The sequence below is a fragment of the Pollachius pollachius genome, assembly GCF_949987615.1.
Source record: "Pollachius pollachius genome assembly, chromosome: 2".
Lineage (NCBI taxonomy): Eukaryota > Metazoa > Chordata > Actinopteri > Gadiformes > Gadidae > Pollachius > Pollachius pollachius.
In genome coordinates this window covers 51,932,099-51,958,954 of record NC_136935.1, presented here as the reverse complement: position 1 = coordinate 51,958,954, position 26,856 = coordinate 51,932,099, and the positions used below count along the sequence as shown (strand labels likewise).

The 26,856-nt window shown below is 47.2% G+C and overlaps 4 protein-coding genes across 4 annotated transcripts; 2 read left to right on the top strand and 2 right to left on the bottom strand.

Annotated features, from left to right (window-relative positions):
- Positions 1–3,424: 3,424 nt before the first annotated feature.
- LOC307070843 (ras-related protein Rab-40C-like) lies at positions 3,425–6,167 on the top strand. The gene is made up of 6 exons (XM_079729514.1): positions 3,425–3,960; positions 4,050–4,110; positions 4,496–4,556; positions 4,659–4,736; positions 5,091–5,313; positions 5,808–6,167. The coding sequence occupies exons 1-6, from the start codon at positions 3,804–3,806 to the stop codon at positions 6,137–6,139; spliced, it is 912 nt and encodes a 303-aa protein (XP_079585640.1). The 5' UTR covers positions 3,425–3,803; the 3' UTR covers positions 6,140–6,167.
- Positions 6,168–9,859: 3,692 nt separating this feature from the next.
- On the top strand, positions 9,860–12,323 carry wfikkn1 (WAP, follistatin/kazal, immunoglobulin, kunitz and netrin domain containing 1; the record flags this gene model as incomplete). The annotated part of the gene is made up of 2 exons (XM_079730407.1): positions 9,860–10,006; positions 10,797–12,323. 2 exons carry the CDS (start codon positions 9,860–9,862, stop codon positions 12,321–12,323), a joined length of 1,674 nt encoding a protein of 557 aa, XP_079586533.1.
- Positions 12,324–14,960: 2,637 nt separating this feature from the next.
- Positions 14,961–21,576, bottom strand: LOC307070841 (zinc-binding protein A33-like; the record flags this gene model as incomplete). The annotated part of the gene is made up of 2 exons (XM_079729512.1): positions 14,961–15,043; positions 20,250–21,576. The coding sequence occupies 2 exons, from the start codon at positions 21,574–21,576 to the stop codon at positions 14,961–14,963; spliced, it is 1,410 nt and encodes a 469-aa protein (XP_079585638.1).
- Positions 21,577–23,095: 1,519 nt separating this feature from the next.
- On the bottom strand, positions 23,096–25,817 carry mettl26 (methyltransferase like 26). Its single transcript, XM_079729515.1, has 6 exons — positions 25,521–25,817; positions 25,039–25,207; positions 24,662–24,721; positions 24,507–24,574; positions 24,065–24,143; positions 23,096–23,757 (listed from the first exon to the last, which is right to left on the bottom strand). Exons 1-6 carry the CDS (start codon positions 25,712–25,714, stop codon positions 23,701–23,703), a joined length of 627 nt encoding a protein of 208 aa, XP_079585641.1. The 5' UTR covers positions 25,715–25,817; the 3' UTR covers positions 23,096–23,700.
- Positions 25,818–26,856: the final 1,039 nt, after the last annotated feature.

The following is a 26,856-nucleotide window of genomic DNA, read 5'->3' as shown; positions in this document are numbered from 1 at the left end:
GAGGGGGGTGATTTTTTAGCAGGTTAGTTTTATTGGAGGTTAAAATGTCTGAATTAGGGGCGTGGCCTCTTGAGTGACAGCTAGCCGCTGACCCTCACCTCGGAGGCTAGTTTTCAGGGTTAGCATGCTAGCTCCGTCAGCTTGACTGACTGCGTTCATTCCGGTGCCAAGATGCCTTGCTCTGCGGTCAACTGTACCAACCGATCGTTTAAAAACTAATGAGCTACTTTGGTGTACGCCACCTAGATGGGCGTATCTCCCCCCCCCCCCCCCCCCCCGACATCACATCAATGCCCTTTTGGTTAGAGGAAATGAGGCGGAGTCAAACGATGACAAGATGGCGAGACTCATAAGCCAAGAGAATTGGATGCAGTTGGAACAACTGAGGTCTGCCCAGATCCTACATCCATTTCATATGCCTTCTATGGTTTTCACACAAAAAAAAAAATGCACTATTGTCAAGGGCAATCAATTTATTGAAACCAAATTAAAAGACAGGCGCATTAAGAAGTCAGAACTTGGAAGTCGGTTCCAGATCACGAGTATCGACCACCAGGGCGGTACTGGTGTGCAAGGTGTTTGAAGCTGAAAAAAAAGGGCAAATTATTGTTTAGAGGATGAGTGATAGCATCCTCATTTGAAGTAGAAAAAGCATTTGCAGTGGTATGCATATTCTACAGTCAAATGTTTGATGTAAAGTCAGGTGGACATTGGCACCAGTGAAACACTGAATAAACTCACCTCTGGTAAAAGACCCACACGACAGCTGGCGTCTACAGCAGTTGCAAACCGCATCTTGGTCATAAAGCTCTCGCCAACGGCTAGAATTAGGCACAATTTTAATTAGGGAAACTCAATTCAGCCAGGAGCACTAATGCAAACCATGAACGAAAGCAACTTACGGCCAAGAATTTACATAATTGCAGGATTTCCTGGTGGTTGTTGCAATATCGGGCCCACGAGCGACCTCACAGTGCATGTAGAGCTAGAGAATGGAATTAAGGTTATTCAGGTGGCAGTAGCACAATACCCAAGAGTGCATCCATCTTCCGGCTATACCGTGAATTCTTGGCCAGCTGTTGGGGTTTGGCCTAGCAGCTCCCGGAAGATCAGGGCACTGATTGCGAAGTTCACAGAGCTCCTTGAGGTTGCACTCAGGAACTTGTTCTCAAAGGTAATCCTGCCAGCAAGCATGCAGCTGAAGCCAAAAGAATGAGTGCATTACTTGTCTGGTTCCAATCAAGCAAGAAAATACCTTCTCACAGGACAAGCCTCACCCCAGTTTATCGATCACCACATATTGGGGAATTGAACTGGAGTCTTCGGAGGCGGTCACGTAGCACTTGTTCACATATAGCCTCTGGTTTGGGGCAAGGCCTTCCAAGAGTCTTGCCTCGAAGTACATGATGTCTCCCAGGGTGTAGGTCTGGGGGCCCGTCAGCTCGGTGCCTGAAGCTGAAGGTGAAAACCTTTAAGAGTGTGTGTACCTGCTGGCCATTTACGTTTAGTATGTGTAGCACAATCCTTGTTCCAAGGATGAGAACAACCTTGTAAGAAAAGGTGGTTTTAAGGTCAAGAGTACACTAGCATCAGTACCACCAAGACATTGGTCGACAAACCAACAGCTTATTTTTTAGGTTTCTCTTTTAATATACATTACCCAGGTTTAAACCTTCGGCCAGTTGTAAGGGCTACCTACAATCTTTAAGGATGATCTGAGCTCCTGTGTTAAAGGTCAGGTCTGTGGAGATGGTGCCACCCCGCAGGGTTGGTTCGATGCCAGTGGAGTAGACGTGGTGGAACCTGGAAAGAAAAGACACTCAGCTATCTAGCTATCTATCTATCTATATCAAAATAATCGTTTGAGCGCAAATACTGCAGATAGACAGATATGTAGATAGACACACATATAGCAATTGTCAATTGGGGCGGCATGTGGCTCAGAAGGTAGAGCGGGTTTTCTGGTAACCAGAAGGTTGCTAGTTCAATCCCCGGCTCCGGAGTATCAAGGTGTCCCTGAGCAAGACACCTCACCCTAACTGTTGCCGACGCCTTGCGTGGTTGACTCTGCCGTCGGTGTGTGAATGAATAACGTGCAGTATTGTAAAGCGCTTTGAGTGGCCACTGGTTAGAAAAGCACTATATCAATGCAGTCCATTTAAATGTAGGCAAGTGCTGAAAAGAATGAGTTGGGTCACTTGTTGCAATGCAGGAAAGCAAAATAATGAATCAATTAAAAAACACAAGACCTGTGGAATTTGCACTCAATGGTGACAGTGAAGGGGAGCTCCCACAGGACTTGACCCCAAGGTTTGTAGCGAAGCGTTGTGATGACAGACAGATAGTCTGCCATTAGCTGGAATAAAGGTAAATTGTTCAGACTCTGATCCCACCATTTAGACAGGTGTAAACCACACACTGTGTACCAGAAGTGTACCGGTTTAAAGGGTAACTCTGCACTCACCATCTCGGTGAAACGACAGCGCCGCATGCTCAGCGGGTAGAAGAAGTAGTAAAAGTCACTATCCCCTTGGTTCACACCACATCTGCCCAGCTTCAGGTACCTGTGCGCTCGCCTGCTGGTGAACAGACTCCTCGAGACCTTCACATAGATTCTGTTCACATAGCACACGACCTTCAGAAGGTGGTCCAAAGAGGCAGGATCGCCTCCCGTCAATGGAGACGGGTGTAGAATCCCCATTACCTCAACGGGCACCGCTCTCGCACCAAGCTCAGGGCTAAGGAGGGATTTGTAGTCGGCATTGGCTGGGACACGCAGGAAGTCAGGGAGTGGTGCGTAACTACTCCCTGAATGGCCCCTGGGGTTCACCTCTGGCGTCTCATCGACGAGAGCTAAGGACAGCGCCTTCCATTTTAGTTTGGGATCCCTGTACGGCTCAGACCCATTGCTGCTGAAGGTATAACCAGGAGCAAAGTAACAGAAGAAGAAAAGGACACCAGGCACCAGCACTGCAAATGTGCACTCTCCCATAGTTTGATGCTAAAGCCCCTTAACGCTAGTACCAGCTTGCACAAATAACAAACATGGTCACCTGTTATTCATATGGTGGAATGGAGGCTAATTGCCACATCTGCAGGTAATCCTAATTAAGAATAGCCAATGGGATGTCTCTTATTTGATTGCATGTGCACGCATGCGCGCAAAAAGGGATGTATAAAAATAAATGAGATGTAACTGATATAATTGCATGTGCACGCATGTGCCCCCCCCCCCCCAAAAAAAAAAACATCTAGATATTTTAAACGTTTATTTTCATACAGAACGAATACATATAATAATATTATTATATGTAAAAAATTAATAATATTATAATAATATTTCTGAATTGTTTGAGTCGTCGTGTTTTCCCTCCGCTCCGTCTCCTGCAGAACAACACCAAGACAACATCCGGTGGGAGCGGAAACAGCCGAGACCAGGGTTTAATTCTTATTCTTTCTGTGGACAGAATAGCTCATAATTCAGATATCACAACAGTTATTTTGACCCATAGACCGCGTTTTAACTAGCCTTAACCTAGTCAAGTACAACCCGGTTCGTGGATCACAGCTGAGGAGGCATGGACCGAGATGTTTGTGTTCGGTAGGAGCGGGGAGACGTAGGACACGACTGCTAGCTCGGCTAGCTCCAGCTTGCTCCGGCTCGGCTAGCTCCTGCTCGGCTAGCCCAAGCTAGCTTCGGCTCGGCTAGCCCTAGCTAGCCCCGGCTCGGCTAGCTCCAGCCTAGCTGTGTCTGGTGGTTAGCACACGGCGAGGGGCCAGGGGCTCTGGGTGAACAGCAGCAGATGCGCCCCGGGATGACGGGGACCCAGGGCAGCCCGGTCAAGAGCTACGACTACCTGCTCAAGTTCCTGCTGGTCGGGGACAGCGACGTGGGGAAGGGGGAGATCCTGGACAGCCTGCAGGACGGCTCCGCCGAGTCCCCGTACGCCTACACCAGCGGTGAGGAGGGGGGTGGGGGGGGGGGTATGATTTGATATGTGTGTGATTTGTGTTGGAGCCTTTCGTCCTCATTCTCATTCTGTCTCTAGGTATCGACTACAAAACCACCACCATTCTGCTGGACGGGAGGAGAGTGAAGTTAGAGCTCTGGTAAGAATATTGAAGCGCTTAAATGGTTAATCGACTGCATTTCTAACCAGTGGCCGCTCGAAGTGCTACATTATGGCCTCACATTCACCCATTCATCCACACGTTCACACCCCGACGGCGGAGTAAGCCCCGCAGGGCGACAGCCAGCTGGTCAGGAGCAGTCAGGGGGGGGCGTCTCGCTCAGGGACACCTCGACACTCAGCTGCTGGTTCGATCCCCGACACTCAGTTGCTGGTTCGATCCCCGGCTCCTAGGAGGAGCCGGGGATCGAACCAGCAACCTTCTGGTGACCAGCCGACCCGCTCTACCTCCTGAGCCTCACGCCGCTTAGAGGCGTCACTGAATCATGATGAACCCCTGTGTTAACGTGTGACTGTCTTGACAGGGATACCTCTGGGCAAGGCAGGTTCTGCACCATCTTCAGGTCGTATTCCCGTGGTGCACAGGTAGCAGCCCTCTCCACCACCAGCCTAGTGAACATGGATCAGAATGTGGTTCTGAGGACGTTAATGGTTCGATACTCTGTGACTTCTCTCTTTGCTTCTCAGGGCATCCTGTTGGTGTATGACATCACGAACGGCTGGTCGTTTGATGGCATCGATCGCTGGATCCGAGAGATCGATGAGGTAAACGACACTCTGCTCCTGATTCAATTAAATCTTATTTGTATATCCCTTAATCACAGGTCCAGGGCATAACGGGCCGTACATATATGACACCCCCCCCCCCCCCCCCCCCCCCCCCCCCCCCCCCCCCCCCCCGAGGGCAAGAAAAAGCTCAAAGGGAAGAGAGGAAGTTAAGCAGAGTCCAGGTGTACTCTGAACCAGTATTTGGTAGTGGAATCACAACATCCCAGTACCGGGTTTCTGTTCCCACACTGTGTCTGTGCTGGAGATTCCAACCTCCAGTTTCTCCTCAAAGCTTTGTGTATGTCATCGTTAACACCAGACCCCCACCTTCCTCTTCCTGTCCTCGTCCAGCACGCTCCCGGCGTGCCCAAGATCCTGGTGGGGAACCGGCTGCACCTGGCCTTCAAGCGGCAGGTGCCCACGGAGCAGGCCCGCGCCTACGCCGAGAAGAACAGCATGACCTTCTTCGAGGTCAGCCCGCTGTGCAACTTCAACGTCATCGAGTCGTTCACCGAGCTGTCGCGCATCGTGCTCATGAGGCACGGCATGGAGAAGTTCTGGAGGCCCAACCGAGGTGAGGCGGCCGTGCTGATCCCCGCGGTTTGTTGTTATGCTGCCTACTGTGGGGATGGGGGGGGGTACAGGGTACCTCACCATGCTGTACGCGTGGCGTACAGCATACCGATAATACACAGCCAGCCATACCGATAATACACAGCCAGCCATACCGATAATACACAGCCAGCCATACGATAATATACAGCAATTCTGCCACGATCGATATATTTTGAGACAATCCTATCGCGATACATCCCGATGTATGTCAAACAATGACAACAAAAGGACCGTGAAAAGGTTAAGTGCTGAACTTCTGTCCTTATTCGCGGCCCACACCAAGCCTTCCAGCGACTCGTCTTTGGGTCGATGACGTCGTTCCAGTTTCCTTCATTTGTGTACTTGGAGGAGCAGGGAAATCTGTTAAGAGCGCCTTATTTTATCAAATCAAATATCGATATTTGGGAGGATGTTTCCTTTCTAACGTCCCCCCCCCCCCCGTGCCCCCCCCAGTCTTCAGCCTCCAGGACCTGTGCTGCCGCTCCATCGTGTCCTGCACCCCGGTCCACCTCATCGACAAGCTGCCCCTCCCGGTGGCCATCAAGTCCCACCTGCGCTCCTTCTCCATGGCCAACGGCATGAACGCCGTCATGATGCACGGCCGCTCCTACTCCGTCACCGCCAGCCAGGCGGGCGGCGCCGGCGGCGGCGGCGGTGGCAGCAAGGGCAACAGCCTGAAGCGCTCCAAATCCTTCAAGCCCCCGCAGAGCCCCCCGAAGACCACCGCCTCGTCCTCCGCCTCCTCCTCGTCCTCCTCCTCTAAGGGGAACTGCAAGATATCCTAGGGGCAGTGGGCGACCCCCTCGTCGGGGCGGGGGGGTCGTAGTGTCACCGGGGTGGGTGGGGGCGGGGGGGGGGGAGGGGGTGCTTGCTGCAGCCAGGGTTGCCAGATTGGGTCAGGGCTCAATTTGGCAACACTGCAAGGAGAGCCAATCGCAGCCCGCGTTGGGAGTGGTGCTGTGGGGTTGCGCTCTTTGATTGGCCGCTGACATGGAGCGGGTCGGTTTGAGGATTTCTACAGAGCGGGGGCCGTCTTGGGAGGGCCTCTCAGAATCCCAGTGGATTACTGGGAGGTTACTGGTGCTGGTGGGACTGAGAGGCGGTGTGTGTGCACCCGTCAACGCTCCGATGGACGGACCTTGTCGGGGGGGGGGTGCTTAGTGATCACATGATGATTGTATGGATGAGTCCCGTGTTGTTGACTTTTGGGGAATTCTGTGTTTTTGAATGTATTGTGTCCTTAACTTTTTTTTTTTCTGTTGGAAGATTATTATGTGTTATTTATGCTAACTGCAGCCTGGGGACTCCAGGAATAATTATTTTGATGCCTTTATTTACCTCTTCAGGTGCTTCCGTTCATTCCTATTGGTTAAAGGGGTGATGGTGGCATGACGTCACCCCTTTTAATACGTGTCAAACCGACCCCTGTTATCGACCAATCACAGACGGGTCACTGGTCACCAGTACCTGTGCACCATTCAGCCCACAGACGGGTCACTGGTCACCAGTACCTGTGCACCATTCAGCCCACAGACGGGTCACTGGTCACCAGTACCTGTGCACCATTCAGCCCACAGACGGGTCACTGGTCACCAGTACCTGTTGAGGTTCACCTTTCCCCTTACAGGTGTGTTCTGGGTCTCGGTGCTACACTGTGGCCAAACGGTTGGATTGATCGATGTGGGCGTCTGTAGGTCTTTACTCGACCGTAACGCACAGGCCCAGCTTTCCATGTCTATGATACTTTAAAAAACGTTTTTCGGAAAATGTCCAACTTTCTCATTATCGTGCCGTCTGTTTTTTTTTGTTTGTTTGTTTTTTTAAGTCGGATTGAAAATTTGATTTTTAGAAATATTTTTAACATGGTCATTTTTAACTGTCCAACTTTCATAAACTGAATCTTTATCTCGGCCTTCCTAAAGTTGGAAGTCTGTTTATATACAGGGTCATGAAAAGACATTTGCATTTCTTATAAAGGAAAGTTAATAAAAGAAAATGCCTTTTGTGAAAGAGTTTTTGTGTCCATACGGCTTCATCACTTGTACTGGATTCGTTTTCACATTCCATCAGAATGGGTTGTATTTATAGCCCGTCAAAATAGGCATTTCAACACATTTTGATCAAAATCACTTAACAATTGTACACCTTTGTAGTACAATGAGCCAGTCGGGTAGATGTGTTGCGCCACACGACAGGAAGCCTAAAGTAGTTTGCTTTAAATGGGCCGTGAGCCGTAGACACTAATCGATGCCATTCTGTCACTGCTACTAAAAGAGGGCTTCAGTTCTGAGGAAACGCGGGTAGAAATCCAGTGTTTTCCAGTTTGAACTGGTGGGCACGCTTTCGTTGGAGCATCCTCCTCCTCGACTCCCCGAGGACACCAGGGGCGTGGTGTGTGCCTGTCCTGATCTCCTTCTGCGACCCCCTGAAAGTGGAGGTCAAAATACCCTCTTGTAAATATATTTTGTGGAAATGATGATACACCTACTTATAATGCTACATTAGTGTTCTTTGCTACAGAAGAGGATTAGGGCCATATTTCATACTTTCTTTTGAGTTCTAAGTTTAAAGTCTAAATTCTGACTTTAAACTCAGAACTCAAAAGTTTCAAATGTGGCCCTAATCCTCTTCCATACTTTGCCATTAATAAGGATTAAAACTATACATATTTTGTATTAGTTACAATCGATATGGCTGAAAAAAGGGCTGAAATATGAAGATGCCCAATTCAGGATTCCTCAAGTTCTAGATGTCTCTCTGAGAGATTCTCAAAACGTTAGTAGTTTTTTTCACAAAGTCAATAATTGCTATGTTCTTTGCTTCAGGGTGGACTCTGTCTGCGGTGGGAAGTTAAACTTTATTCTAACCAGTAAAAACATGGATAAACATTGCCCTACACATCGCTTATCTTAAATGTATTCTGTTGATTTTGAGGGACACTTTTATTCATATCTCATAGTGTTGACTTGGAACTGAAACCGGACACTCACACTAGTGTTGTTTTGATAGAAAGTGAAATGAGAAAGTGGGTGAGACACATAAACCAATGTTCCCACGCCAACAGGCCTGTGTGTTAGGCTGTATATCATATTCAGTTTGCTGTCATGTCAGGGCATGCAATGAAACTGTCGTATGATAAATTGCATAAGGTTTAATTCCATGGCATATAGAGATGAACACATTCCCATGAGATCGGCAGTATTATTATCAATAGGTCTGTTTTGAGTGCATTTTGAGATGCACTATTGCAACACAGAACTGACCAAAAAGTACTGGCTCTATTGTAACAAAGTGACCTCAATAAAACATAAATAAAACATCGACATTTCGAGTCAATGTGTGGGAACTGGTGGGCTCATTGTTGGGCCAGGCTGGTCGGTATCGCCCGGTGAGTGGGGGAGAATTTGAATTAATTAGTGGCTGATGTCCCATTGGTCAGTGGAAGTTCACCGGGACCCTTGAATGCCTCGAGGTCAAAAGTCTTCCAAAGGTCAAGGGGTCATTTCCAATGAAAAGAAACCGAGAGTTGCTTCTCATAACCTCGCGACAACAGGACAGTGCGATCAGATGAATCGGTTACGTGTCCCCACCTGTTGGCGGGACGTCCCGTGTGAGCTCTGTGTGGTAGAGGAGTGATGGCAGGATGTGCGTAAAGTCTAGACAAGACAGGGGTAAAGAACACTTTATATTACTATTTAACACGGGTTAGGTCCCGCCCCCCTGGTAAACTGCGCGTCATGGCGACCCCCCCCCCCCCCCCCCTGCCTAGGAAGAATATAAACTTTCAGCTCCAAATAAATAAGAAATAGGCTAGATTTAGTCAGAGAATTTAACACAGTATCAACCATACGCATGTCTTTAAAAAATAGGGGGATAGGATTTATTGGCAGGTTTATCGACGCTCCATAAATGCTGTCTAGGGACAACATTTTATTTGTCTCCAGAATCGCCCAATCGGTGGACAGATTGCTAACCTGGTCCGCACAATTTCTTTGAAGTTCCTTCTTCAGTTTTTACAATGTTTGTCCAGTTGCTGGGCGCAGGGGACTCCTTCCTAAAGGTTCAGACCCCGGGGGGCGCAGGGGGGGCTGCCCTCTCCACCCCGCTCCCTGAGCCCCCCAGAGAGACGATGCTGCCCCTTTCTTCTCTCATTGTGTCGCCTCGGGCCATCCTGCTCGTCTGGGACACGACTTCAACACACGATGGCTTTATGATCATGTTTTCTGTTTTTGCCGCACCAAGCCGTAACCAATTAATCTATCGATCGTTATTCAGTAAAGTTTTGGGTTATGTAGAGAAGTCGAATGGCCTTTGAAGAAGGTCTCTGAAAGTTAGAAGGAGTTATGGAACTGTTTCGGGGCTGAATCGTGCAAAAGGATCCAACAATGTCCCATTTGGCTCGCGTCCGGAGGAGGGGATGTCCGGCTGGCCTTTACGCACTGCGAAACGTCCCTTGCGCAAACGTTTCCAGTGCTTCTGGAGGCGTTTGGTTTCCTCTTTTCTTCATGCTGTCGTTAAACGCGTTCGTCGAAAGTGCAGCAAGTGTGGCAGGGCCCAAGGCTGACCACCAGGGGGTCTGCCCCAACAAGATCAATGGCAATCTGTGGGTGGACGCGCAGAGCACCTGTGAGAGAGAATGCAACGTCGATGAGGTGACTATATATCTGATTGATCTCACTGCTCTACCGCATGAAATCCATTCAACTCTTATCCTGCACCTTAGACTTTACTGTTTGTATTTATTATAAATTCAATTCAATTCAATTTTTAATTTGTATAGCCCTTATTCAGAGGTACAGTCTCAAAGGGCTTAACAGACCGTATGTTTATGACACCCCCCTGACCCTAGCCCCGCAGAGGGCAAGAGAAAACTCCCTTCATTAGCAAGGAAGGGATCTAGAGGAGGAACGCAGAGTGGGGGTCCCTCCTTCAGAGGGGGGGGGTCCCTCCCTCCAGGGATGATCAGGAGTGCAATCATTGACATATATACATACATACATACATACATACATACACACATACACACACACACACACACACACACACACACACACACACACACACACACACACATACATACACACACACATACATACACACACACACACACACACACACACACACACACACACACACACACACACACACACACACACACACACACATACACACATACACACATACACACATACATACATACATACATTCATACATACATAAAGGCAAAACATTTTAAATCTGTGATGGGGTGATGGCCAGTTAACTATGAGGAGAGTCCAGTCATTCAGTTGTAGTCACTGCTTCACTATATATTGAATTATCTCACAACTCCGCCTCAAGATATCCATAACACTCTTATCGTGCACCTTAGACTTCACTGTTTGCATTGCCTTTGAATTGTTAGTGAACCGAATCACTTAAAGCAGGCCTTTTTGTATGCAGGACTGCGCCGACTTTGAGAAGTGCTGCACCAACGTGTGCGGCCTGAGCAGCTGTGTCGCGGCGCGCTTCTCCGACGGCCCCCCCCCCCAGCCGGAGAGCCCGGACGGGGGGGGCGGGGACGGCAGCTCCGCCACCTGCACCGGGTTCCTCTGCAGCCAGCAGGGGGCGACCTGCGACCTCTGGGAGGGCCAGCCCGTCTGCAAGTGCCAGGACCGCTGCGAGAAGGAGCCCAGCTTCACCTGCGCCTCCGACGGCCTCACCTACTTCAACCGCTGCTACATGGACGCCGAGGCCTGCGTCCGCGGCGCCACGCTCACCGAGGTGGTCTGCCGCTTCTACCTGGCCCGACCCCCCGCCAGCCCGCCGCCCCGGGACCCCACGGCCCTCCCCACGCCCACCTCCTCCCTGGCGGACGCCCTGCCCCCCACCCTCTTCTCCAACCCGGCCCCCCAGTCCACGTACGTGGGGGGCACGGTCAGCTTCCACTGCGACGCCCTGGGTCTCCCCGAGCCCGAGGTCACCTGGGAGAAGCAGAGCGAGCGGTCGGGCCGCCTGGTGATGCGGCCCGACCGCATGTACGGCAACGTGGTGATCACCAACATCGGCCAGCTGGTCGTCTACAACGCGCAGGTCTGGGACACCGGCGTGTACACCTGCGTGGCCCGCAACGCGGCCGGGGCGCTGCGGGCCGACTACCCCCTGTCCGTCGTCCGCAGGGCGGAGCACGACTTCGGCGAGGACCCCGAGATGCCCATGGGCCGGCCCTTCTCGCCCGCCGACTGCCTGGCCGCCGTGAACCTGCGGGCGTGCAGCGGCGAGCGCCACGTGGACTGGTACTACGACGGCGGCGGCGGCGGCTGCGTGGCGTTCACCAACAGCGGCTGCGAGGACAGCAGGAACCGCTTCGAGACGTACGACGAGTGCCGGGCGTCCTGCCAGCGCGAGGGGGCGGGGACCTGCGCCCTCGCCGCCGTGCAGGGGCCGTGCAAGGCCTGGGAGGCGCGCTGGGCGTGGAACCCGCCGGCCAAGCGCTGCCTTGCCTTCGCCTACGGCGGCTGCCACGGCAACGCCAACAACTTCCGTAGCAGGAAGGAGTGCGAGGCCAGCTGCCCCCAGGCGAGGCGGCGCCCGTGCCGGGCGTGCCGCTTGAGGGGGAAGCTGGTGGCCAGCCTGTGCCGGAGCGACTTCGCCATCGTGGGCCGGCTGTCGGAGCTGATCCAGGACCTGGACTCGGGCGTCGCCCGCTTCAGCCTGGAGGAGGTGCTGCGCGACGACAAGATGGGCCTGAGCTTCTTCAACACCCGGCACCTGGAGGTGACGCTGGCCGAGATGGACTGGAGCTGCCCCTGCCCCAACATGACAGCGGCGGAGGAAGGCCCCTGGCTGGTGATGGGCGTGGTGCAGGACGGCATGGCCGTCATCCAGCCCCACAGCTACGTGAGGAGCGTCTCGGAGCGCCGGCTTAGGAAGGTCCGGGAGGCCGTCAGCAGGAAGACCTGCGAGGGGTCGGCGCGCCCACAGGCGTAGCCCGGGGAGACACAGGGCGGAGGGGCGGCGGGGTCGCTGCTCAACGCCAGCGAACACCAAGGGAGGGGCGGATCAGGAGGCAGAGCGGGTCGGCTGGTGACCTGAAGGTCGCTGGTTCGATCCCCGGCTCCTCCTAGCGGAGTGTGGAGGTGTCCCTGAGCGAGACGCCCCCCCCCCCCCCGACTGCTGCTGACCAGCTGGCTGTCGCCCTGGGGGGCTGACTCCGCCGTCGGGGGGGGAATGAGTGAATGAATGAGTGAATGTGAGGCAGTGTTGTAACGCGCTTTGAGTGGACACTGGTTAGAAAGGCGCTGGATAAATGCAGTCCGTTTAGTCCATTTACAAGCCTGGTGAGCCACAGAATGGATGGCGTGGGGGATCTATATATTTTTGAAATAATGTGTTTAGAAAGATCTTTTTTCTATTGTGTGCCTGAGGTACATCAGTTTGTTATGCACATTTTTTGTATTGTGAACAATGTCGTGGTATATTGTGAAGCATGTTGCTCTGTGTTCTCTTTCAAGCACTGTCTTATGTTCATTTTGCTGTTCAATGTATCCAATTTAATATTTGTAATATTTTTTAAATAAACACATACCGTTTTACAAAATATAAGCTGGTATTCTTTTAAAATGTATTGAAAAATGATGATTCTTAGAACTAATAATTAGGTTGATTTCTATAACTTAACACTAATATTGGTCCCACTCTTAGGCTTAAGAACTAAACCTGCTGTGCCCTGTGGTCATTTGGTGATGTATGTCAGTGATATGTAAGACCAACACAATAGCTTTTCCTTCCATTCTGAACTGCTTTTCCCAGAGCAGTTAGTGATAAACCTGCAGTCCAAAAACAGTCTGACAAGGCGTTCTGAAGCGTCCCTGCTGTTCAGTGTGATCCCTGGTAGTGGTGCTGTTGTTATATGTTCATTCTCACTTTATTTCCTGAGTAACCTCTGATTGCTTTAGTTTGAACCAATGAGGTTTATCAAAAAAAGCAACCAACTGCTTCATTTTCTCCACAACAAACAATCTGTACATTAAGTATAAAAATGACGGCATATTTGTAAATGAGTTTGAATCAAGCTCTGCCAGTCTTGACTTCAAAAAGATCACTCCTTCCCAGTCCATCCCAGTAGTCTCCCTCCTTCCCAGTCCATCCCAGATGTCCCAGTAATCACACTACAGACAGAATAAAACTTCTTCAACTTTAATGTTTATATTGCAGTAATATTCTAGCAGAGGAAGCAATTCATAAACAGTCACCATCATTTGTTTGACCCTTAATTGTTCGCCTTTTAGCCAGACAACTTTAACAATTATTTCTAGAATTATATTCAGCATACAGAAATATGTACATACATATTTTCCCAACACTAAGCATACTACATTATACATCATGCAATGCAGATGATATAATAAACGTCTTCAAATGTTTAAATGTCTTCTATTGTTATAATTCGTTTATTTTACATTTGATTCCATATTTAGTGTTTTTTTTAGTCTTTTTTATATCAAGTAGCATTCTGTTCACGATAATCAATGGAGGGTATACAGATTGAAACAGACGACAGCTTGTCAGTCAGTATTAAGACGTTATCCCTTAATGACCCTGACCCCCCCACATCCTATCTGGCCAACCCAAGGCCGCCACACTGGTGAACAATGAACTGACGATTCCCTTTGAATACCTCCAACCCGCTCACTTTATTGTCTCCTCTCATTTAACCTGCACCTTTTAGCTTTTTTATTATGTCTATTTTGTTGGTACTATATAGCTGACCCTTTCCTTGTCCAGTATTTTATTGTGCAGAGGGACTGCAGATTGGATAATAAAACAAGCAGACTTTGATTAACCTTTCATTCTTAAAGATACAGATAAGGCTGTTTTTATTAAAGTATAGTGACTGTCCTCATTAAACATTAATCCTTCTGTGCTGTGAACGACTCTACAATATCTCACAGCTATTTTTGGCAGACAAAACGTTAACAATAATTTCTAGAATTATATGCAGCATTCAGGAATATGTACATACAGATATTTGCCCAACATTAAGCATACTACATTATACATCATGCAATACAGATTATATAATAAACAGTTTAAATGTCTTCTATTGTTATAATTTGTTTATTTTACATTTGATTCGATTTTTTTTTGTGTCAACATATCAAGTTGCATTCTGTTTACAATAATCAATGGTTTATACAGATTGAAATAAGAGAGAGGGTGGCCGTCAGTATTGAAACGTTATCCCTTAATGACCCCTGACCCCTCGGCTTATCGTATCTGGCCAACCCAAGGCTGTCACACTGATGAAGAGTGAACTGATGATTCCCTTTGAATACCTTCAACCCGCTCACTTTATTGCCACTTGTTATATATTTTACCTGCAACTTTTTGCTGTTTTATTATGTCTATTTGATTGGTTCGATGAAGCTGACCCTTGCTTTGTCAAGTATTTTATTGTGCAGAGGGACCATGGTATACTGCAGATTGGGTAATGAAACATGTAGACTTTTACTAACCCTTCCTTCTTAAAGATACAGGTAAGGCTGTTTTATTACAGTATAGTGACTCTGTCCTGCTTAAACATTAATCCTTCTGTGCTGTGAACGACTCTACAATATCTCACAGCTAAACCGTGTTCAGTTCTTCTCTCACAACATTCTCAACACTTTTAACACCACACACCTTCAAATCTACGGTTTGAGCTTCACCTGCTGCGTAAACACTAAAGAATGGGAAGATCTTCTCAAAAAATTTGCATTTATAAGAGTGGATGCGAACATTGCCTTCGGTGTCATAGAAGGACACGTCCCCTCCCTCATAGTCCAGCAGGACTCTGATCCTCTCTGGATTCCTCTCCAATTTCAATTTTTCACGTGTACCATAACTGTACCCTCCATTGTGACGGATTAAACACCAGAATCCATTATCTCGTGAAGCCCAAACCTCGCCTTTTCTGTCCACCGTCTCTTTAGCGACCCCTATCAGCCAGTGAGGATGGTCTCCCACCTCCACCTCCCAGCTGTGTCTCCCTGAGGTAAAACCAACAGAACCTAGAAAATTAGAATACTCCAAGAACCTTTCTGGGTTGTCAGGGTGATCCTGCCGTGGTCTGGTCTTATGTCTCGCACTGGTCAGATCCTCTGAGATAACAATACGGTTAGATGCCGTGTTTGGATCGAGGATAACAGGTGTGAACTGGATTTTCTCCCTCATCTTCTCCCACACTCTGAAGGACAGGTTTCCCAGGTGTTTGGCCATGTCTACCAGACATCCGGAAAGCACCTGTGGACCAGACCTCACCCAGAGCTCCCTGGGGATGGTGAGAAATGCTGCCTTGTCTTTCGGTGTCAGGTCCTGTTCCACAGCGGAGATTAACTCTGAGAGAGAGGATATCTGTGCTTGAATGTTCTCCTGCTCCATGAAGATTGTCTCCCTCTTCTGTTTCCCTTCCTCCTTCAGGGCTGCCATTCGGTCCTCCTCCTCCTGAGTTAGGAACTTGTGAAGCTGTTCAAACTCTGCCTTGATCCTTTTCTTTGTCTCCCCCAGTTGTTTCTTGCAGTGTTGGGCCATGTTTTCATACGTTTTATCAATATCTAGGTATGCATCCCTTCTCCTCTTCAGAGTCTGTAATTCAGGTTTCAGAAGCCCTTTCCTATCACGCACCTCATCTTCTAGAGGAACCAGTTTGAGACCATGGACATCCTCACAGACAGGACACACGACCCTCTTCTCCTCCGCGCACCATTTAAGATCCAGTGTGTGAGTTCTACACACTACCCTAGACTCTGCCCTAGAGCTGGGTGGATCAGCTTCCTGTCTTCCAGCATAGCTGTTCACTAATTCATGTAGTCCAAAGTTTACAAAGGGAGAATCCTTTGAATCCTTTCTCATACAAGTAGGACAGATTTTGTTTTTATCTTTCTCCCAGAAGCTTTCAAGACAGCCGCGACAGAAGTTGTGGTGACAGCCCAGAGACACAGGATCTTTGAAAGTCTCACAACACACTTGGCAAGTAAGGAAACTCTTTAAAACTTCCTCCATCATTTTACCTGATATCCAAGTTTCAAAGCAAAAGCGAGCGACCAAAAAGAATCCCTCTTCAATCTGCTTCCTATGATTTCGACGGAGATCACACACTGAGCTCTCCGAGGGACTGACACACCCGCTATCAATCCATGTCAGTAATATGATCTGTTTTTTTATCAATAGCAAACCCTTTTATTACATCATTGGGACACAGATCAGACTTTGACCAACTTTGTACATGTACACCAAATGCTCGTTCATTAACAGTTGATTCAGCCAGGGCATTAAGAATGAGATAAGCACACTATAGTAGATATAACAATGAAATCCAGTGTTGTGCGTCAACATGCAGACGCATGTTGAATTAAACCAGAGGTTTATTGTAGGGAGGATGAGAGCAGTAGGGAATAAACAGAAGGGGGACGGGAGAGGATGAATGACAGGCCGGCAACGCGACTGGCAAGTAGAGGAGCACACAGGGACGACGCTGAAGTTAGCATCCGATTCGCAGCATCAGATTCGGCAGTTGAGAAAAAGGTTAAGGGATTCTTAATGAGCGGCATGGAGCGACTGATTCTTTGTTGTTTAACCTCTTCAGTCGAGGTAAAGCTAGATTATCTAAGAGAGTCTAAACAGTCTTTAAAACACAGTTTACAATTTATGTAACCTTTATTTGATTAGTTCAAATACCAAAAAGGGGAGATTTCACTGCTTTTTTGCATCTGGACCATCTTAGAACTGTCCTGATTATAAACCACTACACCTAGACTCTTCAAATCTGGACTAGATTATCACAGTGAGGCTATACATTTTATAAAACATAGTTTCAGATTTGTGAAACCTTTTTTCCCTATTTGTGAAAATGCAATAAAGGGACATTTCAACGCTTGTTTGTGGTACAGACCGCATTAGAACTGGTCCTGATTGAAAACCAATACACCTAGACTCTTCAAATCTGGACTAGATTATCACAGAGAGGCTATACATTTTATAACACATTGTTTTAGATTTGTGAAACCTTTTTTCTATTTGTGAAAATGCAAAGAATGCACATTTAATTGCTTTTGGCAGTCCAGACCACACGAGAACTGGTCCTGATTGAAAACCACTATACCTAGACTCTTCAAATCTAGGCTAGATTATCACAGTGAGGCTATACATTATTAAAAACATAGTTTCAGATTTGTGAAACTTTTTCCCTATTTGTGAAAATCCAATAAAGGCTCATCTTAATGCTTTTTAGGGGTCCAGACTGCATTAGAACTGCCAAAAGATATTAAATGTGCATTCTTTGCATTTTCACAAATAGAATATATGTTTTATAAAATGTGTAGCCTCACATAGTGATATAGTGATATTCACTATATATCCTCACTGTGATATTCTAGTCCAGATTTGAAGAGTGTAGGTGTAGTGGTGTAGTGGAGCCCTCACCCCTCACCTCCTTTGCCCCTAACCCCCTCACCCCTAACCCCTCACCTCCTAACCCCTCACCTCCTAACCCCTCACCCCCTAACCCCTCACCCCCTAACCCCTCACCCCCTAACCCCTCACCCCCTCACCCCTCACCCCCTCACCCCCCTGCCCCGGGCTGGGAGACTCGGCCACTAGGGGGCACTATTGACCACAGCACCAGTCTGTCTGGGCTCAATACACAACGCCCGGCCCCTCGTAAAATCTAATCATCCTGGAGAATTTAAAACGTTGCTTATTTAGGCGGGATCGCTCGTGTGGATAGTACGGAAGAGGATTAGGGCAGCCTGTGATTCTTTTTTGCTATGATGAGGAGCAGGTGTGTTTCCACCAGGTGGGTGAGCACCAACACCAGTACTGGTTCTTTATCCCACACATCCTATCCTAGGTGGCATTTAGGATTTCAGGAATGATTCATATTTTAGGAAGGATTAATATTCGTCTTCGTTGTTTTACATAATTGCCGAAGCATCCCATAAATCCACATAAATGTAGGATTGAGGCATTAGGTATTAAGGATTTTATTTCAGCAAGCTTTCAGAAAAGGTTCAGTTTTCTCTCTGTGCTAAACACGGGATCACGCTTAAAACATATTAAGACACGGTACTATGGAAATACAAAAAGTAAAACCTTAGCTTTAGTAATCATGTTAAGTACATATTAAAACATTTTGGTTAGAAACAGTCTGTCGCTGGTTAAAACCAACTACAGACTGGTTATAACCAGCTAAAGACTGGTTCTGAGCAGTCTGTACTGCATTGTCTTGTGTTCATTTTGCTGTTCATTGTATCCAATTGAATATAATGAAAATAATGATGTAACCTTTTACAAAATATGAGGTGGTATTCTTTAAAAATATATTGAAAAATAATGATAAGTAGTATTAGTAATAGTTCAGTTGGATTCAAGACCATAATGCTAATATTGGTCCGACTTATAGGCTTGAATTTAAGAACTAAACCTGGTGTGCCCTGTGGTCATTTGGCGGTGTAAGTCAGTGATATGTAAGACCAACACAATGGCTTTTCTTTCCATTCTGAACTGCTTTTCCCAGAGCAGTTAGTGACAAACCTGCAGTCCAAAAACAGTCTGACAAGGCGTTCTGAAGCGTCCCTGCTGTTCAGTGTGAACCCTGGATGTGTACTGTTGTGCTTTATTCTCACTTTAACTGTGAGTACCCTACAATGGACTTCATGTTGAACCATTGAGGTCTATCAAAAAAAGCAAAAAACTGCTGCATTTTCTCCACAATGAACAAACTGCACATGAATTATAAAAATGACGGCATATTTGTAAATTAGTTTGACTCGAGCTCTGCCAGTCTTGACTTCAAGAAGATTACTCCTTCCCTGTCCATCACAGTAGTCTGCCTCCATCCCAGTCCATCCCAGTAGTCTCCCTCCTTCCCAGTCCATCCCAGTAGTCTGCCTCCTTCCCAGTCCATTCCAGTAGTCCCACTAATCACGTTACATACAAAATGAACGTAAACAACTTTAATGTTTCTATTGCAGTAATATTTAAGCAGAGGAATTAATTCATAAACAGTCACCATCCTTTTTGTAACTCTGATTTGTTCGCATTTTAGGCAGACACAACTTTAACAATTATTTCTAGAATTATATTCAGCATACAGGAATATGTACATACAGATGTTTTCCCAATAGTAAGCATACATTATACATCATGAAATACAGATTACATAATAAACATTTTAAATGTCTTCTATTGTTATAACTAGGTTATTTTACATTTCATTCGATATTTAGTCTTTTTTTTGTCAACATATCAAGTTGGATTCTGTTTATAATAATCAATGGTTTATACAGATTGAAATAAGCGAGTGGTTGGCAGTCAGTATTAAAACGTTATCCCTAAACGACCCATGACCCCTGGGCATATCATATCTGGCCAACACAAGGCTGTCACTGGTGAACGATGAACTGACGATTCCCTTTGAATACCTTCAACCCGCTCACTTTATTGTCACTTGTAATATATTTTGCCTTCACCTTTTTGCTGTTTTATTATGTTTATTTTGTTTGTTCTATGAAGCCGACCTTTGCCATGTCAATTATTTGATTGTGCAGAACGACCATGTATTACTGCAGATTGGGTAATGAAACATGTAGACTTTGACTAACCCTTCCTCCTCAAAGATACAGATAAAGCTGTTATATTACAGTATATTGGCTGTCCTCATTAAACATACTGTTTTATTACAGTATATTGGCTGTCCTCATTAAACATACTGTTATATTACAGTATATTTGCTGTCCTCATTAAACATTAGTTATGCTGTCAACAAATCTACAATATCTCACAGCTAAACCGTGTTCAGTTCTTCTCTCATGGAGGGACATTTGATATTCCCATCCCTTTAGACACACACTTTCACATCTCTGGTTTTAGCTCCACTTGCTGGCCAAACAGTAAAGAATGGGAAGATCTTCTCAGAAAATGTGCCTCTATAAGATAAGATGGGATCATTTCCTTCTGGGTCGTAGAAGGACACCTCCCCTCTCCCACAGTCCAGCAGGACTCTGATCCTCTCTGGATTCTTCTTCAAGTTCAATCTTTTACCTGAACCATTACTGTACCCACCCTTGTAATGGAATAAACACCAGAATCCATTTTCTGGTGAAGCAAAAAGCCCTTCTTTCCTGTCCACCGTCTCTTTAGCGACCCCTATCAGCCAGTCAGGATGGTCTCCCACCTCCACCTCCCAGCTGTGTTTCCCTGAGGTGAAGCCCTCTGAACCCAGAACATTGGAATACACCCTGAACCTTTCTGGGTTGTCAGGGTGATCCTGCCGTGGTCCGATCTTATATCTCGCACTGGTCAGATCCTCTGAGATAACAAGACATGTTGATGCAGTGTTTGGATCGAGGATAACAGGTGTGAACTGGATTTTCTCCCTCATCTTCTCCCACACTCTGAAAGACAGGTTTCCCAGGTGTTTGGCCACGTCTATCAGCCCTCCAGAAACCAGCTGTGGACCAGACCCTGAACAGAGGTCCCTGGGGAGGGTGAGAAACGCTGCGTTGTCTTCCAGTGTCAGGTCCTGTTCCACAGCGGAGATTACCTCTGAGAGAGAGGATATCTGTGCTTGAATGTTCTCCTGTTCCAGGATGATTGTCTCCCTTTTCTGTTTCCCTTCCTCCTTCAGGGCTGCCATTCTGTCCTCCTCCTCCTGAGTTAGGAACTTGTGAAGCTGGTCAAACTCTGCCTTGATCTGACTCTCTGTCTTCTCCAGTTGTTTCTTGCAGTGTTGGCCCACTTTATCATACGTGTCATAAATCTCTTTGTATTTATTCCTTCTCTTCTTCAGCGACTCTAATTGAGGTTTCAGAAGCACCTTGACATTACGCACCTCATCTTCTAGAGGAACCAGTTTGAGACCATGGACATGCTGGTCACAGACCAGACACACAACTCTCTGCTCCTCCTCACACCATTTAAGATCCTGTGTGTGAGTTCTACACACTGCCCTAGACTCGGGTGGATCAGCTCTCTGTCTTCCAGCATAGCTGTTCACTAATTCCTGTAGTCCAAAGTTAACAAAGAGAGAATCCTTTGAATCCTTTCTCATACAAGTAGGACAGATTTTGTTTTTAGCTTCCTCCCAGAAGCTTTCAAGACAGCCGCGACAGAAGTTGTGGCAACAGCCCAAAGACACAGGATCTTTGAAAGTTTCACAACACACTTGGCAAGTCAGGAAACTCTTTAAAACTTCCTCCGCCATTTTACCTGATACCCAAGTTTCAAAGCAAAAGCGAGCGACCAAAAAGAATCCCTCTTCAATCTGCTTCCTATGATCTCGATGGAGATCACACACTGAGCTTTCCGAGGGACTGACACACCCGCTATCAATCCATGTCAGTAATATGATCCGTTTTATTATCAATAGCAAACCCTTTTATTACATCATTGGGGCACAGATCAGACCAACTCTTCGACATGTACACCAAATGCTCGATCATTAACGGTTGATTCAGCCAGGGCATTAAGAATGAGACAAGCACACTACAGACGATATAACAATGAAATCCAGTTTTGTTCGACAACTTAGTAATGTTCCGATCGAACAGGGGGAACCCGAGCGCAGACGCATTTTGAATTAAACCAGAGGTTTACTGTAGGGAGGATGAGAGCAGTAGGGAATAAACAGGAGGTGGACGGGAGAGGATGGATGACAGGCCGGCAACGTGACCGGCAGGTAGAGGAGCACACAGGGGGGGGGGGGGGGGGGCAGGCAGGTACGGGGTTGGTGGTCCACTGTGGTTGGAACAACGATCTGGCGATGAGTGGGTGAAGAACCAGGGTTGGGGTCAACCAGGGTTTAAGTCAGGCTGGATGATGACGACCAGAGATGGATGGCACATGTGGATGTCCAACAGGTGTAGAGCCGGAGAAACGAGGGATCGTCTTGCCCAAGAGGGGGAGACAGAGCAGAGCCTCTGCTGGGTACGGCCGTGACAAGTAATACACAACTACCCACACAACGCCATTGTTCTCTTCCTGTGTGTAGTTGGCCTGTCGCTGTCTCCTAACCCCTCACCCCCTAACCCCTCACCCCCTAACCCCTCACCTCCTCACCCCCTCACCCCTCACCTCCTCACCCCCCTGCCCCGGGCTGGGAGACTCGGCCACTAGGGGGCACTACTGACCACAGCACCAGTCTGTCTGGGCTCAATACACAACGCCCGGCCCCTCGTAAAATCTATTCATCCTGGGGAATTTAAAACGTTGCTTATTTAGGCGGGATCGCTCATGTGGATAGTACGGAAGAGGATTAGGGCAGCCTGTGATTCTTTTTTGGAGTTCTGACTTTAATCTCTGAATTCTGAATTTAAAGTCAGAAAAATTCACGTGTGCCCAATCCTCTAGAAAACGACACACATTTCGATTTCATTCCTTCTCTTCTTCAGAGACTGTAATTGAGGTTTCAGCAGCACCTTGACGTTAGGTACTTCATCGTCTAGAGGAAGCAGTGTGCGACCATGGACATCCACACAGACAAGACGCACAACTCTCTTGTAGCTGTATGGGGGGAGCAGGTGTGTTTCCACCAGGTGGGTGAGCACCAACACTGGCACTGGTTCCTCATCCAGCACATTCTATCCTAGGTGGCATTTAGGAATTTAGGAATGATTCATATTTTAGGAACGATTAATATTCGTTTTCACGGTTTGACATAATTGCCAAAGCATCCCATACAACCCAAATAAATATAGGATTTAGGCATTAGTCATTTAGGATTTTATTCAACAAGCTTTCAGAAAAGGTTCAGTTTTCTCTCTGTGCTATACACGGGATCACACTTTAAACATATTGAGACACGGTAATACGGAAAAACAAAAGTAAAACCGTAGCTTTAGTGATATTGTAAAAATAAATATTTAGCAAAACAATATTGTGGAGGAGCATAAATCAGAATTGGCAAAAGTAATGTGACATAAAATAATATTCATGTCAATAATTTACTTAAGTGAATTTGTGCTGCTCAGTCTGTAGCCGGTTAAAACCAGTCTGTAGCCGGTTCTAATCAGTTTGTAGCCGGATCTAACCAGATCGTAGCCGGTTCTAACCAAACCGTAGACGGTTCTAACCAGTCTGGAGCCGGTTCTAACCAGTCTGGAGCTGGTTCTAACCAGTCTGTACTAGCTGGTTAGAACCAGCTACAGTCTGGTTAGAACCAGATACATAATGTATTAATATCTTCATTCAGAATGACTCATTCAATATATTATGAAATGGAATAACTTGGTGATTCGTGTGGATGAGGACGGACGACCAGAGGACAGACGGCCGACTGTCACTGGAAACATGTTTTAAATCCCCCAGTGGACGAGCCTCCTCAGGTCTCCTACACCAAACTCTCCTTCCTGAACAGAAGACATTTGTTGTTTGCTGGCATGTCCACCTGGAGACAAAAACACAAAGAAACAAAAAGTCTCCTTTAATATTTTTCAAGTGCAAGTTCCCAACATGTTATTATTCAAGGTCATATCAACGGTAAATAGACCAGTGGCCACTCATAGCTCTTTACAATATTGCCTCACATTCACCCATTCATACACAGAATCACATGCTGACGGCGGAGTCAGCCCCCCAGGGCGACAGCCAGCTGGTCAGCAGCAGTCAGGGGGGGGGCGTCTCGCTCAGGGACACCTCGACACTCAGCTAGGAGGAGCCTGGGATCGAACTAGCGCCCATAGCGAGCTGCTCACCACTTTCTCCAGGAACAAACCGCTCCTCTGGGCCATGGAACTGAGCAGAGCGATGTCTCTGAGGCCCCACGCAGCGTTCCTGGAACACATGGGCTTCAGGTCAGGGTGGACATTCTGACATGATGAAATAAACGTCAATATTTGTTTGCGTTGTCTCCGTCCTACGTTCGAGCTGCCAAGTCGGAAAAACACAGATGCTTCACTACAAGAATACAAGTGCTGTTAGTAGTTACGATGCTAGATGCTGTATCGGTATATACTCTATATCGGCCGATCCTCAAGTTCAGGAATCCGAATCGGTAAAAATGGTATCGGAACATCTCTAGTTATCATTGTTACAATAATATTTGTCTTCATCGTTTGACATAATTACTTAAGCATAACAAACAACCCAAATAAAATCTGCATTTATAAAAAAATAATAGATTCAAGGTAGGCCTACCTTTGTCTGAGACTGAGGTCAAAGTTTACATTGCTCTCTGGGGTGATCTGACCATTCACAGCATATGGCTAGACAGAAGAAAAGGGAAGGTTATGGTTATGGATGACAGCATATCCTGATGGCAATAACATACGTCGTAGGACCACTCAACTTACCCCATAGGTCAGGAGAATTCCTTGGGGTTTTAGAATGTGACCTGCCCCTTTGAATAAACCCTAGAGACACACACATGGTGTTATTATACGAGGAATACATAGTACGGTAATGATATACACTTAATGTACGCACTATGTTGTGTAGCATCTTACCCTAGCTATCTCTGTTGTATACGGGGAACGGGATGACCTATTGATAGTGTTAGTGCTTTGCACTTGGTTCTAAGAACATCCTTACTGTACTGACAGCGATATATTATATATTTGTTGTTCTTTCTCTTTCTACTGATAAATTGACTTATTGTAAGTCGCTTCGGAAAAGCCTCTGCTAAACGCCCTACATGTAAATGTAACACACTAATACAGATATTTGTTACCTCGGTACACGCTATGGGGGAGATGTGGATCATGTTGATGTTGACCACCAGGTCGAGGCTCTCAGCCTGGAGGGATCCCGACCCCCAGCTGTCACACGGTGAGGAGGCGTCCAGGTGGATGGGGGGTTTGACCCCGTCCAGCTGGTAGTGGGTCCGGTACGCTTCTATACTGAACACAACAACCAACCAACAACACACCGGTTACAGACTGCATCTCTACCGCGCCTTTCTAACCAGTGGCCACTCAAAGCGCTTTACAATATTGTCTCACATTGATTCACCCATTCATGCACACATTCACACACCGACGGTGCTGTCAGCCATGAGCAGGAGTAGTCAGGCCGAGGCGTCATTCTCAGGGACACCTCGACACTCAGATTGGAGGAGCCGCCGGGGATCGAAACAGCAACCTTCAGGTTACCCGTCCACCCGCTCCACCTCCTGAGCCACACGCACACACGCACACGCTGCCTGACTCTCACCTGGCCAGCGACTGGTGGTCGAACTCGGACGGCTGCCAGGTGATGTGGGGCAGGGCCCGGGCGAAGTGGGCGACGTGCTGCCCGGTGCCGGACGAGACCTCCAGGGCCTGCAGGGGCCCCCTCGGGTCCACGCAGCCCCGCAGAACCGCCAGGATGGGCTCCTTGTTCCGCTCTGCAGCCGGGGCGTTCAGCATCTTCCGGTACCCTAGAATCAGTCGCCGAGCTCTGCAGAGCCACTCCAGTTCAGGGGGTAACAGTGTGCTTCTGTTAGTCGAGGAGTCTGTGTTTTGCAACAGAGCAAGAGGCGACAAGTGAGACAAACGATCACTTCCGCTGACGTCAGTTGTTCTTGAAAATGATGCCAACAGCATCCCCGGGTGGTGATGTTTGGTAATGCACAGGGCACTCAGAAAATACATTTTTAAGACCAATTCTAAAGTAGTAATGAGTTTACTATAACATACATTAAACATTACATTACTTTAAAATAAATTATATGCCGTTTTTAACCCAACCCCTTTTAGCAAAGGCTAAGTAGCTATTTGCCATATAAATACACAAAGTATTGGCATAATCATTATATATCAACAAAAAGTATTTGTCCCTTATCCGTTGAATCATTTCATGTTCTCACTGCCAGAACACATGCCCATGCTTCTAGTTTCATTTGTTGTATTCATCTAAATAAAATGATTAATGAATAACTTATTTATTTGTAAAGGTACTCAACCAATGAAAACATAAGACCAATGAAAATATAGGAAATATAGGAATTCTCCCTTTAATTGTTTTGGGGAACAACTTATGCAATTGATAAATATCTCATAAACATCTTATTTAACATCAGGAAAATAACAGAAATGGGCCTCCTCGTACCCCCATAGGCCCACACCGCTAGGAGAAGACAGGGGTGTCTGACACATGGACGCTATTCACACACAATGAGAGGGTGAATGGAGGGGGTGAGGCGAAGAAGAAGAACAGATGTAGGGTTATACATGTGTGCAAATATGACACCATGGGTCAAAGAAGGAACCGAATCATCTCGTCAAAATGACCAGGGGGTGAGCTGACCTTCAATAAATAAGTGCAACAGAAGAAAGGTCATACCAAGAATGAATAAACAGCGTTCAGATCCTTTATCACAATCCTAAAAGATGAACGCAAAGAGGCAGGGAGTGAGGAGAGGGATTCTCTCATCATCGTTCATCAAACTGTTGTCTGTGACATCAGCAGAATTAGCTGCAAAAAAAATGCAGGGACAGAATATTCCCGGGGGCGTCTCCCTGGGTCCAGGGTCTCTGCAGGCGGACCCGGAACGCCGGACCCCCACACC

Bases quoted from the DNA above. Each gene is read 5' to 3' on its own strand.
- LOC307070843 (XM_079729514.1), top strand. From the start codon at position 3,804: ATGCGCCCCGGGATGACGGGGACCCAGGGCAGCCCGGTCAAGAGCTAC. The intron at 4,111-4,495 runs GTAAGAATATTG...CTGTCTTGACAG, and splicing joins AGAGTGAAGTTAGAGCTCTG to GGATACCTCTGGGCAAGGCA. The intron at 4,557-4,658 runs GTAGCAGCCCTC...TTTGCTTCTCAG, and splicing joins CGTATTCCCGTGGTGCACAG to GGCATCCTGTTGGTGTATGA.
- mettl26 (XM_079729515.1), bottom strand. From the start codon at position 25,714: ATGCTGAACGCCCCGGCTGCAGAGCGGAACAAGGAGCCCATCCTGGCG. The intron at 24,575-24,661 runs GTAAGTTGAGTG...TCTTCTGTCTAG, and splicing joins GAATTCTCCTGACCTATGGG to CCATATGCTGTGAATGGTCA. The intron at 24,144-24,506 runs GTAGGCCTACCT...CATGTGTTCCAG, and splicing joins GACCTCAGTCTCAGACAAAG to GAACGCTGCGTGGGGCCTCA.